This window comes from Salvelinus alpinus, chromosome 15, assembly GCF_045679555.1.
Source record: "Salvelinus alpinus chromosome 15, SLU_Salpinus.1, whole genome shotgun sequence".
Lineage (NCBI taxonomy): Eukaryota > Metazoa > Chordata > Actinopteri > Salmoniformes > Salmonidae > Salvelinus > Salvelinus alpinus.
The window spans coordinates 47,598,600-47,612,625 of NC_092100.1; the positions used below are offsets into that span (position 1 = coordinate 47,598,600).

At 42.8% G+C, this 14,026-nt stretch overlaps 2 protein-coding genes across 11 annotated transcripts in view; both read left to right on the forward strand.

Moving 5' to 3' along the window:
* Positions 1-11,052, forward strand: part of LOC139540204 (homeodomain-interacting protein kinase 2-like) — a 95,175-nt gene extending 84,123 nt beyond the window's left edge. For 2 of the 7 annotated variants that reach the window (XM_071343828.1, XM_071343829.1), the window contains exons 10-15: positions 316-446; positions 1,611-1,802; positions 2,668-3,006; positions 3,526-3,773; positions 4,080-4,237; positions 4,366-11,052. In XM_071343828.1, the coding sequence (XP_071199929.1) occupies positions 316-446; positions 1,611-1,802; positions 2,668-3,006; positions 3,526-3,773; positions 4,080-4,237; positions 4,366-4,869 (1,572 nt within the window). In that variant the 3' untranslated portion in view covers positions 4,870-11,052. Of the gene's footprint in view, positions 1-315; positions 447-1,610; positions 1,803-2,667; positions 3,007-3,525; positions 3,798-4,079; positions 4,256-4,365 lie in introns of all 7 variants that reach the window. The other 5 variants (XM_071343823.1, XM_071343825.1, XM_071343826.1 and 2 more) reach the window with 4 other exon arrangements.
* An 885-nt stretch (positions 11,053-11,937) lies between these two features.
* LOC139540203 (UPF0606 protein KIAA1549-like) overlaps positions 11,938-14,026 on the forward strand; it is an 87,708-nt gene continuing 85,619 nt past the window's right edge. For 2 of the 4 annotated variants that reach the window (XM_071343819.1, XM_071343822.1), the window contains exons 1-2: positions 11,941-12,290; positions 13,665-13,951. In XM_071343819.1, coding sequence (XP_071199920.1) covers positions 13,819-13,951 — 133 coding nt within the window. In that variant the 5' untranslated portion in view covers positions 11,941-12,290; positions 13,665-13,818. Of the gene's footprint in view, positions 12,291-13,664; positions 13,952-14,026 lie in introns of all 4 variants that reach the window. The other 2 variants (XM_071343821.1, XM_071343820.1) reach the window with 2 other exon arrangements.

Sequence of the window (14,026 nt, forward strand, 5' to 3'; positions counted from 1 at the left end):
TTGGTAACCAGTTTATAATAGCAATAAGGCACCTCGGGGGTTTGTGATATATGGCCAATATACCACAGCTAAGGGCTGTGTCCAGGCACTCCACGTTGCGGCGTGCGTAAGAACAGCCCTTAGCCATGGTATATTGGCCATATACCACAACCCCTCTGGCCTTATTGCTTAAGTATACCTCACATGGTTGAAGCGCAGGGTTAATTAGAGATATGATAGAATACGGTAGAATGGAAACAGTGTTCTATTTCATTCTGTGGCTGTCCAGAATTCTTCTTATTCTCTTCCTTCCTCTCTCCCCGTCTCTCCCCCTAGCAGGCCTGGCCCAGTGGCACCCAGCAGATACTCCTACCCCCGGCCTGGCAGCAGCTTACCCACACCTCGGTCCAGCACGCCACCGTCATCCCAGACTCCATGATGGCCTCACAGCCCCTGGCTAACTGGAGGTAAAGAACATGCCTCCTCTTTATGTTGCACACTGTAAATTGTATACTTTTTGGCAATCCAGTGTCTTATAAGCCCATGTGGGCTGGGCATCTGAAAAGATGCAAGACACTACCATAACAAATCAATCGATCAAAACCTATAAGACCAGAATAGTCATGAAAGATTAGACTAGTATAAGCCTGGCATATCTGTAAGTGAAGCCAAATGACAAAGGTACAGTAGTTTCATTGTAGCCTGCAATCCAATTTTATATCCTCCATTTCACCCTGATGAGATTCCAGGCTAGTTTCATTGACCAACTGTGTATTAAAGCCTGGTCAACAGCGAAAGTTCGGATGTTTACAAAGTGCAGAGAGGATCAGCACAGCAGTGTCCTGATTGACAGAGGAGCATGGCCTTGTGACAGGCACTCAGAGGGCTGCCATGAATCACAGTCTATAAGTGAACAGCGAGGCTTTTATAAGAGCACATTTACCTCAGGGAGATGAGATGTATGCACATAAAAGGACATCATCCCAGGCATTGCGTGTCACATGGATCACATGTTAGATGGATGGCGCCTGCAGGAAGATAAGCAGGATGCAGGTATATGAGTGTGTTTGCGTGTGTGTGTAATTTAGCAGTGCCGTCTAAGGACAGGGTGGTGGCCAGACACGTCTCTCTCTATCCCCCCCCCCTCTCTCTCTCCCTCTCTCTCTCCCCCTCTCGCTGTCTCTCTCTCCCTCTCTCTCTCCCCCTCTCGCTCTCCCTCTCTTCCTCTCTCCCTTTCCCTCTCTCCCTTTCTCTCTCTCTCTCTCTGCCTCTCTCGCCGCCCACAGCTCCATTGTCCTCACAAAGATGATTGTGAAAGTGTCACACTTCTCTGCAGAGCTATCCCTCTACAGCTTCTGGTGTCAGCTCCCCATGCCCTCCCCTCTCTTCCGCTCTCTTTTCTCCCCTCTGTGTCATGCGGTGACTGTTGCCACCCACAGGCTCCTCTGGGAAATACACATGCTTTGTCTAAACTCTAGTCCCTCAAATAAAGCAGTATGTGCGTATGTGCTGTAATAGATATGTGCTTAGAGATTAAAATCGGGCAAGTTCACCACGACAGTGTTTAAACTTAAACACATACATATAAAATACAGGTTCAGAGTAGTGATGAGACATATGTTGTGTTCCAGGAATTCTCACCAGCACAGCGGCCATTACAATCCCATCATGCAACAGCCGGCGCTGCTGACTGGCCACGTCACCCTACCATCCAACCAGAATCAGCCTCTCAATGTGGGCGTGGCCCATGTGATGAGGCAACCGTTGACCAATAACAACAACTCTTCTTCCAAAAAGACCAAGCAGCATCAGATGACTGCCAGGTAAGCACAACTAGGACCTCCTGCACAACTAGGATCTCCTACACAACTAGGATCTCCTACACAACTAGGATCTCCTACACAACTAGGACCTCCTGCACAACTAGGACCTCCTGCACAACTAGGATCTCCTACACAACTAGGATCTCCTACACAACTAGGATCTCCTACACAACTAGGACATCCTGCACAACTAGGATCTCCTACACAACTAGGATCTCCTACACAACTAGGATCTCCTACACAACTAGGACCTCCTACACAACTAGGACCTCCTACACAACTAGGACCTCCTACACAACTAGGATCTCCTACACAACTAGGACCTCCTACACAACTAGGATCTCATACACAACTAGGACCTTCTACACAACTAGGACCTCCTACACAACTAGGATCTCCTACACAACTAGGACCTCCTACACAACTAGGATCTCATACACAACTAGGATCTCCTACACAACTAGGACCTCCTACACAACTAGGACCTCCTACACAGCTAGGACCTCCTACACAACTAGGATCTTCTACACAACTAGGACCTCCTACACAACTAGGACCTCCTACACAACTAGGATCTCCTACACAACTAGGATATCCTACACAACTAGGACCTCCTACACAACTAGGACCTCCTACACAACTAGGATCTCTTTAGGTCTGAACACAACACAGTCAGTGACCGGCCATCACCTGCAGTTGACTGGTGCTGCTGACTTTCAACCTTCAACCATTCAGAACACAAGGGCGTATTGTTATTATGTACATACACAGGACCTTTTACATGTGTAAGAAGTATATAGTATGTAGTATGTAGTAGTTGTTAACCTAATAATGGCTCATCCCTCTCTTCTCTCTCTCCCGGCAGGAACGTGTCTGCATACGAGGTGTCCTCCTCCCAGGCGGTACTGTCCCCACAGCGCTCCAAGCGGGTGAAGGAGAACACCCCTCCACGCTGTGCTGTGCTCCAGAACCACGCCCCCTCCTCCAGCTCCGGCTGTGGACCCCCACAGGGTTGTGGAGGGTGGGGAGCGGGCGAAGCAGAGCAGGCTTCCAGCACCACCCAGGACCACCACCAGCACCACAACAGGCCGCGTCAGACCATCATCATCCCTGATACACCCAGCCCGGCTGTCAGTATAATCACCATCAGCAGTGACACGGACGAGGAGGATGATCACAAGCAGAGCAACACCAACCATACCAGGTACAAGTCAGCCATTTTGGGTCAGACATTACACACGTGCAGAGATCTGGGAGCCAGGGTTTAATACAAAACAGGAGGCCATGTTTAGTGTCATTACTGACAGAGTTGGGTTTGATTTCGTTTCAGTTCCAGACAATTCCACCCGGCACGGCCAGAAGTGGACTGGCCACCCCTCAGAGCCTGGTTCCTCTCTAGGTTTCTTCCTAGGTTCCTGCCTTTCTAGAGAGTTTTTCCTAGCCACCGCGCTTCTACATCTGCATTGTTTGCTGTTTGTGGTTTTAGGATGAGTTTCTGTTTAGCACTTTGTGACATCTTCTGATGTAAAAAGGGCTTTATAAAATATGTTTGATTGATTGAATTCTGTAATAAGATTGGACATGATTGGCATAAGGCCATTTATCAGTGAATTGATCTGAATTCACAAGTTATTATGGAATCAACACAAACATTGGTTAGTAGGTTAGTAGGCTGATGAGTACTATATGAGGCATTAAATAGAGTGCGTCCTCTTCCTTGCAGCTTGTACAAGCATAGGAAGAACGTCATCAGCTGTGTGACGGTACACGACTCCCCCGACTCGGACCTGTCCAGTAACAACAGTCCCTATGCCGTAGAGTCCAGGCTGGCCAACAACAACGGCTACCATGACTCCAAGACCACCTTGCTGGACAACTACAGCAACGGCAACAACCCCCGCACCATCATCATCCCCCCTCTGAAGAGCCAGTCCAGCGAGGTGCTGAGCGAGTGTGAGCGCCTGATGCCAGGTATCTACACAGATATCTACACAGGTACCTACACAGATCCGCACACCCATGTAGACAAGGAGGGATGGTCGATACTCATCTGGAGTATAGGAAATACTATATTCTGTAGAGATAACTTTTTATTTGAGTTGAATATGATCATTATTATCATTGTCGGTACTCCAGTTTACCCATTCGCTAAGTCCCGCCCGATTGGTTACTGTTGCTACCTTGGTCAACAATTGGGTGTTTTGTGTTTGTATATTGTACTCGTGCTATTTTCTTGACCTGGATTGACCTCTTTCCCTTGTCTCATTTCCGCTTCAGATGCAATGAATCATCAGAATTCGGCGTATAAGTTCAAAACCTCCAACGGCGTGGGCATGATGTCTGGCAACAACCACCTTTCGGGGGGCATGGCTTACCGACAGCAGCGCTCGGGGCCACACCCCTTCCAGCAGCAGCAGCCTCTCAATCTCAGCCAGGTATGGAGAGAGAGCCAAGTAAGAACCCATCTAAATTACCTCGTATCATTTACCGTGTGGAAAGTTTGTCTCTGACAGACTAGAATTTGGATTGCACTGACTCCGTCCTCGTGTCTCTCCCTCTCAAGGCCCAGCAGCACATGGTAGCTGAGAGGAACGGAGGCCACCGGCGCCAGCAGGCTTACATCACCCCAACCATCGCAGCCCAGGCCCCCTACTCCTTCCAGCACCACAACAGCCCCTCTCACACTGCCAACGTGCACACTCACCTGGCTGCCACCCACCTGTCTGCCACCCACCTGGCTGCCACCCACCTGCCCGGCCAGCCTCACCTCTACACCTACACTGCCGCGCCCGTCGCCCTGGGCTCCACAGGCACCGTGGCCCACCTGGTGGCAACTCAGGGCTCGGCCCGCCACACGGTCCAACACGCCACATACCACACACCGGGCATCGTCCACCAGGTGCCTGTCAGCATGGGGCACGGCGTGCTGCCCTCGCCCACCCTCCACCACAGCCAGTACCAGGCCCAGTTTACCCACCAGACGTACATCAGCGCCTCGCCTGCCTCCACTGTCTACACTGGATACCCACTGAGCCCCACCAAGGTGAACCAGTACCCTTACCTCTAGAGCCAAGCCAACACACTGGAGACCCAGAACCCCCCCCCCCCCCTCCCCCGACCCCAGCACTACTGATGCTGCTCACCCCATGTCCTCCCTCCCTATCCCTACTCCACGGACAGAGAGATAGAGAGACATGCATTCTTTATGAAACTGTCACGTTTAACTTGAAGATATAACGACAGAGAGGAAAAGGGAAATACACAGCCCCTCTAAGGGAAAGGAGGGGTGAATTTTTTTCTCCAAAAGGGCCAGTTTTGCTTTGTTTTCTCTCTTGGTTTTATTTTATTTTTCTCATTCTTTTACAGCAAGGTCTTCGTGACAGGCGTTTGAGAGAGATGGAGGGTTTCTGTTCTTCTAACACGGCTTTTTGTTTTGTTTTCTTCTCTTGAATTGGGGGTCCCTCTCTGGATGTTGGAATTCCCAATGTGAGAATTCCCATGAGGATTTGGGAATGAAGGTGAAATACGGAAACCTGCTGCTCTTCAAAGAATTTAAAAAAATAACGATGGCCTTGAACTGTCTTAAACATTTCCAAATCATTCAAGGTGTGGGAGAGAGAACAAAGCACCCCTCCTTCTCCAACAGACAACCGGAGTCAGGAATCTTCTGGAAATATAACCAACGAAAGACAAAAAAAACATTCTAATGTATTTATAGCTATTTTCCCTTCATTTTTTCGTTCTCACCTTTTTGAGGAGACTTATGTTATAGGTATAGGAGTCATAGCCGGGCCCTGTTTTTAGAATGTAGCAGTCTGCACCCAGATTCTTTTATCAAGAGCTTTTTCTGATACCAATAGAATTGATTTGTTTCTCTTTTTTCAATGTGATTGCACAAAGTGGTTATAATAACATAGGCATGTACAACGTGATTATCTGTGTGTGCGTGTGCTACTGTCAGCCATGTGTGTGTAGTCCACCTCCTCTTGCACCTTTGTGCTATAATTCTCTGAATCCTCCGCAGTCTTAGGTTTGACCATTGTTCCCTTGTAGTGCCTTACAGATATAACGACACAGTTTATGTCGCTGGAACCTTGAGAACTAACAGACTAGCTGGAACTGGTTCCTTGGTTTGACATGTTATTGTCGGGGCAGTTTTGATTTCTCTTCCAGGTGTAGGCTTAGCCCCTAGCTCTGTTTCCTATCCTTATGACAGTATACTACAGAGTTCAGAGGTCAGAGTTCATATTTGCCTGACCTTTGGCTTTTTTGTTAAGTGTGCATGAGTTTAACTTGCTTAGGGTACTGAACCAAAGTCGTTAGATCAATCCTCGTTACGTTGTGTGCTGGATATTAATGTTAATATGTGTACAGTATAAGCCTTTGTCACCGTGATATCCATACATACCATGGCTTAAGTTTGAGATGTGTTACTTTGTTTTTATATCACACAAGGAATTGGTTCAGAGGAATGATAGAACAGAGAAGTATTAGCACAAGGATCCATTTTGGGGTAATGGAAAATGCAGAAATACAAGAATGTGACTGTCAAAAACATGTATGTGATGAGTTCAACATAGGGTGACAGAGTCCAGAGTTCGACAAAAAATAGCAAAGGCCTGATGGGAAGTTGTGGTTGCTATGGCTGAGATCCTGAGAAGGCCAGTGAGAGAGAGTCTGGTTGGTTGCAGTGGGGAAGCAGAGTATTGAGGGCTGGTGAGAGGGGTTGCTGGGTAGGAGTCAGACCTGGACTCAAATAATATTAGAAAATGTTCAAATACTTTGAACATTTGTTTTAGCCTGCCTGGATTGCCAGATGGGCTATGTTTGCAGTTTAGCAAGCATTACTTCCATTGTGCCAGGCAAACTCAGTCAAGCCCAGCTAAAGTGTTTGAAATGATTTCTAATAGTATTTAAACCCAGATCTGAGTAAGTGAGCGGCTACTAGAAAGATTTGGGTTGGGATGGGTAGGAACTGAGGATGGCAGAGTGGTAGGGTGGCATTCCTCATGTTAATTGGACTAAAAGAATAGCATGTTGGCACTGAGCAGGTTGGTAGGAACAGTGGGTAGGAGTTACAGGGGCTACGTGAATGCACACCTAACTCAAGATACAAGTTGTTGTGTTGTTGTTGTTGTCTTGCAAAGATAAATGGAAGTGATTTAGTCTTTTCTGCTCTGAGGGTTGTGTAGCACCTCTCAGCAGAGAGGGAGAGACTGGAACGGAACAGAAATGCTACAGTGTACACCTGGAAGGTCTTCCTATGAAATGGGCTTCATTTGTTAACACTATCTCTGTTTTGTCTTTGGAATGTGTTCACAGACACCACACCACCAGAAAGGGATACCAGATATGTAGTAAGAGAACTGATTGGCCTATTGCTTCTATGTGTTTGCTACTTCATTTAACATTCGTTTTATTTGTCTTAGCCAATGATATATGAATAATCTCTCTGTTATATGTTATACTGTCCTCATTAAGTGGGCACATCAGAACTGCTTGTGGTTTTAGGAAGAGCCTTCCCCCTTATCCCTTCATATCATGCCATAGTACTTGCATTTGAAGTGATTGTTTTATTTTTATGTCACTATTGAACTTTTGAAATGGCTGTAGGTACAGTATATATTGTGTTATTTTACAGATAGTTGCAATCAAGTGTTTTGATGATTTGTTATTAGGCTCATTTCTATTTTGATTTGTAACTGGGAGTTGCTGTACGTTGATGTTAAGTATTCCTAGGAGGGTGTGTATACCTGTGTACAGTGTTCAGACACCGGTGACGATAATAAGGTTGTAAAGTTGATGATAATCCATTGGGGCCCTTATAGGTACTGTAGGTCATTTAGGCTTGAGTGTGTCAGACCCAGGTTTGCTCCTCAAACCAAACCTAAAACAACAACATCTTGGTACTTCACCAATATGCCACTGTGCTCCCTCCAACTGGCTCCACCATGCAAGCCTTGGGTTCCTGGCAGTCAAAGATGTGGTGTAGAGATACCGTGCAGTAGGTATACATTGCTGGTTACATCATTTTCTTTCTGTTCCGTGTTGTACCTTTGTTTGTATGTTTTTGTTCATTTCCTTAAGGCCTGTGGGCCTAAGCACACACATAAGAGAGATGCTTTTACACACGAGAGTTTGGCGCCTCCATAAAGAGGAAGACTACTGAAACATTCCACTGCAGAGAGAATCCGACATCCATACTGCACACCCAACAGCCCCTATAGCTCTCTGCTCACTTGTCATTTGGGGACTTTTCTTTTTTCCCACCAAAGAAATTCAACATGTTGATGATGTACAGTACAAACACAAACAATCCCCAATGTGGTCTGGCAATAACGTCTGCATTAAAGGTACATGTTTAGACCAGAAGTTATTGCTAGACCACATTGGGGATTGTTTGTGTTTGTACTGTACATCAACATGTTGAATTTCTTTGGTGGGGGAAAAAAAGTCCACAAATCACAAGTGAGATGTGCACATATAGTACTGTAGAAATACATACAGTATGTGCACATATAGTACTGTAGAAATACATACAGTATGTGCACAACACACACATATGAGTGATTAGAGTTGCCACAATATCTGTTTATGGTTGAGCTATTTTGAAGGAGTTTACTGTCATTTGCAGTCCACCATTCTCAAACATCTATGATTTGAACAATGTATTATTTGATATCTGTCACTTGTTGCCCCCTAAATGTAAAAATGGAATCCTCTAACTTCTTCGAATTGTTTTATATAAGTGTTTTTTACGTTGTTAAAGTTGTATTTTAGCTTTATTAATGTTGTAAGCAAATGAATTTTTTTTAAACAAAAACATGTTATAAGTTAGTGTGCCATGGAATGACCTATAGAGTGAAATGAATAAAAAAAATATACCAATAATACCTTTAAAATAATGGTCACTAGCACAAAATGAATGTAATATGTGACCTGCTTCATCTGAAATGCTTTAAATATTTCTGCTTGAGTGACCATTAGTTAAAGTAAAGATTTGATTTCTACATTATTTGTTGCCATGCAAGATGCAATAAGTCTGTGATTCCAGCAAAAACAACTTGACTCAGCATAAATTCATTTGAAAAAGTCAACATTTTTATTCCGATATGGGGTTTTCAAATATGATATATTCGATTTCATTCTATTTTTTTTCATGTATAATCTAAATTTAGCAAATTACGAGAAGCCCTTTGAATCTTACACTCAATTTCTTTTCAACGGACTTGCTATATTTTGAATGAGAACATGTATTTGAATGTGTAAAATATGTTAGTATCATACTACTTTGTTTAACATGCGTTATGTGTTTTTATTAAGGAAAATATTAATCAGAAATGTGAGCATCAACATAGATCCAGTGACCTTACAATTACCAAAATGTGCTTCTTTAGAGTGTCAAGAAATTCTTGTGGTAATGAAGTTGCTTTACTTTTAAACATTGTCTCTCCTCTGCTACTGTAGCCATTTCAATGTTAGAATACTGCCTTCCAAATAACTTAACGATATCATCAGAGCTTTAAGATGTGGTTTCAATGAAAGAGAGCTGTGTAAAGCGGCCTCTTTGTGAAGCCTGGTATTTTTACAGCTTTGTTCTTGAAATACTCTTGCTACACAAGAAGTGCTCAGCTTCCAACTTTTCCCACAGTGTGTTTGCGAGTACTCTTCCTGGAGCTTTGTTTGAAATATTGCGAAACATTCCTGAAGGCATGGCACACATTTCCAGTTAGTCTTCTCAGGCCAAACCCATCTGAAGTGACTTGAATCATTTTAACACCTTACTAGACGAGAATAATAATCTTACAACCGCTACACTCCTTTGAAACATTTTGCAATCATTTCATTGGAGCTTTGCATAGCACATTCTCCCAAAGAAGCAGGGAGGTGGGAAAAGTACTTATTTTACGATGATTTAGGTTATATACATAATAGAAACTCCATAAACCAGTAACAACACATTCTTAAAGCCCTTCTGTATGAGAGTTGGTCTGTATGTGTTTGTGTGTTTGTCAAGGGAATCACCTCCTTCATTGTTTTTTTCTTTGGGGATTCAGGCTGAATTGGTGAAGGGTTTGATGCTGTCTGTAATGGAATAGGTCAAGTGTTATCATTTGGCCAGTTTTTGTACACATGTACTTGAGAACCAAAATGTATTTTATTTATAAAAAAAAATCTTCTCAACTCTTGCTAAAGACATGTTAGAGGTCTCTTTTGATTATAGACTAACAGTTTGAAACAATTTGGTTTAGAAAGTTTATTCTTTAGCTAGTTCTTTCCAGCTCAAATTGGAAATAAGCATTGTAGTAAAGTCCTTCAGAGGATGGGTTCTTGCCTAATGAATTCCCATAGATAAAGCCCAACACAAACCTTATTTCTCCACAGTTGACAGCGGTACAAGAGATGAGACGTAGCAGTAAAGCGCTGTAACTGTCACACTGTAGCCATTTTGCAGTCATCTTGATCGTGATTTCGATTTTGTACTTGCACAACAGCATTCACAATGAAATGGGTACAAAGTCTCAAGACCTAAAAAGCATCAGACCCTGACCCTGTTGTGTGTCCATTGCTATATGGTTTGTTAATGATGTTCAAATCTCATAAGTTGTCGTTCAGGCTATTGTATGCTGCAGTATTTCCTAGTATACTTCTTTGTTAATTGTCTCTCATTTACGTTTATCAGGGATTTTTTGAGAAGTGTTTGTTGACTCCTTGTTTCAATCTGTTCATGTATCGTGTTCTTTAGACTAATATTACTGAGTATGTTATGAGAATGGATATTTTACTGGCTTTATAGAATGTTTAAATATAATAATGAAGAATGATTAATTAAACTCCTAACAAGTTGAGTAATTGGCTATTAAGCGCTTGTGTTACCATTTAAGATGTTGTGTGCTTCTCTTAATCATTTTCGTTGTAGAAAAATTGAGTGAATTTATAATAGGCTTCGAAAAACTAATGATAGCATTGTACATTTACAGGAGGATTTTAACCGACAACGTTGTCATAGAAAAAAAAAGTGATTTTAATTGTCCTCTTTACTAACTGTAGGGTGAGAAGGGGCTGGCGTTGTGGTGAACTATGTTCTAGCTTGTTATTCACTGTCACTTTTGATCATTTCTTCGGTCTCCGAGGTGAATCGAGTTATTCATGAGAATTTGTATGCTCACATATGCATATTGTATATGTGTAGAAATGTAATCACACTTTGTCTTGGATTTACATTAAACTGTTAAGTCACGGCACCAGTCTCCTGTGTCATAGAATTATCATTATTTTTTATCTGGTGTGTGTGTTTGTGTATGTGTGTGTGTGGGGGGGTTGTGATAAAATGTAATGCAAAAGCAGATAGAAATACAGTTTATCAACGTGGAAAATTGATGGATGTTTTGACAGACAAAAGGATGTGCACCTGAAGAAACCTGAAAGACACCGCACTGAAGGTGAAGTCCAATTAGTCGATGGTTGATGTTTCACTGCAATTGGAGTAAAATACATGAATGAATCACTCATTTCATCCGTTGATCTGTTTTGTGCCAAATGTCTCTGTATTTTTTGTTGTTGTAGTTCAGTGGGTACAATCAACTTTACCCTAGAAACTCTATAACCCTAGAAAATATTTAACTAGCTCTGTAGATTGATTCAGTATCAGAGGTACAGTCGCCAGACTGAGCTCAGTTTCAAATCCATCCTTGATGTAAATGTTCTACTGAACATTTTATGCCACTAGATGGCAACGATTAACCATAATTTATTGTTGTGCTACTTGATTATGGTCAAATCATTGTTTTCCTCTATTTGCATATTTAACTCAAAGTGTTTAATAGTCTTGTCTATATTTGTTGACATGCGCTGTTTATTATAAAATCACAATATCCCAGCCTATAAGTGGTCTGTCTATTGATTTTGCTAACAAATATTTGAGGTAGGGAAAATAATGTATTGTATACATTTACATTTGAGTAATTTAGCAGACGCTCTTACCTTCCCTGACAATGCTTTAAGGAAAATAAAAGTTCAACATTTTCTGTATGATGTAGTTCAGAATTTATCCTTCAGTCTGTTTCTGTCTGCCCATTTCATTTGATCCCATGCAGATCGCTCAAGGGCTTGGGTGCATCGCGACGTTGCCGTGAAACCATGGATGCCGACAGAGATGGACAACCCAAATAGGACCATTGAATTGGACAACCTAATGACCTATTTGAAGGACTGCCCCTGTAGCCAATGGCCGTGAGACCTGACAAAATAGATATCTAATAAGGGTTCAGGGGGAGGAGTTATTGCAATCCTCATGACGAGTGGTCACTGTGAGAGCGAGAGATGTCTAAAGAAAACGGGAAGGAAAATTATATTTTTCCTTGATCTTAAACTAACTTGCTAGCTATTTCAAGTGGTATTTAGATAGCTATTCCGGTTTCATGTTATTGTTTTTATGGATATGAAAACGTCCAGACAAAGAGAAACAGAACGTGAAGCTCCGTTTTGGTAAGAGGATGTACTCTGCTATGTCTGTGATTGGGACGTAGTAAATGCATGGGATAGATGGGCACAGGATTCCGGTTATCTATTTTAACACCGAGTCCTACCAAGCTAGCTAGCTAAACTGTTTAAAACATGTCCATGGTTTGTTTCAGTTGTTGAATATTGACTCAAGATTGTTTATGAGAAAAACAAAGTATAACTTGTTTTATTTAATCATAAGATATTTCAAGTGATATTTAGGAAACGGGTCGGGATAGGACGGAGACTACCTCATGACGAGACTGCCAGCCAGGCAGCAGGCTAGCTAGCTAACGTTAGTAGTGAACGAGAATAATCTCCCATTGAGACCGGTTAGGCATAGCGGAGGGATGTAGTTTGTGGGTGGGGGTGCTGCGATTTTTGACTGGGAGAGCAGAAGGGGAAAAAATCATGTAGTCTAAATCAGTCAGCTAATACAGGACTAGTAAAGGCCCAGTGCACTACTTTTGTGAAATTACTGTGCATTGTTTTTCTTCATGGTGATGGAAAGTCAACAGGTACCCTAGATGACCACCCTATGTACCATACACAAAAGTACATTGACATTAAGTGGTTTGTAAGGCTGGTAAATTAATACTGCACAAAAAGTGGTTTTCCATGATATTTGGTCAAGAAAAATATTTCATTTGATGTGGATGTTTTGTGTCTTTGCCCATAAATTTGCACATTTTGATGGACAGGGTTTTGTTTCTTCTGGATTCCATTAGAATGACAAATCACAGAGAAGGGGACAAGGGCAACAACTATTACAATTCCAGCTATTGAATCCAAGCAACTGAACTAGTAAATAAGAAGAATATTAGTATTTACTAGTGCTGCCAGTCAGACACACATATTCACAATTGTTATGTTACATTGTAACTGGTTTTGGCACGTGCGGGTAAATTCCCCCACACTTTGCAATTTACTGTAGCTAATCCCTAGTTTGCATTTACATCACCTTTGTCAAGTGCCTGGCCTGTTATTGCAGATGGGTGTCTTCTTAATGAGTTGCAAGTGCAAGTCCCCAATATAAAAGCTTAACCCAGGAGAGAACAAAGGACATAACCAGGCAGCTGAACTCTTCCCCCCCCCCCCCGCCAGGGTTGACCTAACTAGCATGCCTGCGTCCGGCCTAGCACACCGTCAGGTCAGGGTCATTAAGATTGAGTGATTTTTAGGATAAACATAACATTTTAGTCTTTCCGTATTGTGTGTGTTCATATTGTTTGGGCTGCATATTTATTGCCTATATTCTTTGCTTTGTTATGTCCTCAGATTGGTAGACAGACGGACATCTGTCTATGCTCACATCATGTATTGCATTTCTCTGACATAGTTGTTTCTTTTTGCACACAGCTTAATCACCCTTCTGTTACCAGAAGCAGATCATATGGAAGAAGGGGCACATTGAGGGAGCCCAAACAACCAAGACCTGCATTCTCAAGTTTGCTGTATATACTGGGATGATTATTCTCTTCATAAGTGGATAAAATGCCCTGACTTCCATGCAATGGAGGGTTTAAGCTTCTCTATGGGTTCAGTGGTGATTCCCAAGACCTTGCTGCGCATTCAATGCTTTGGTGCAGCGGTCCTGGGGCTGATCGTCTTGGTTACGATGATCACATCAGCTTCACCTGCAGCAGGTAAGCAGGCACACCTCTCACAGACAGCATTTACCACCAATTTGTACTGCGTTGATATCATGTAACAAACCTATA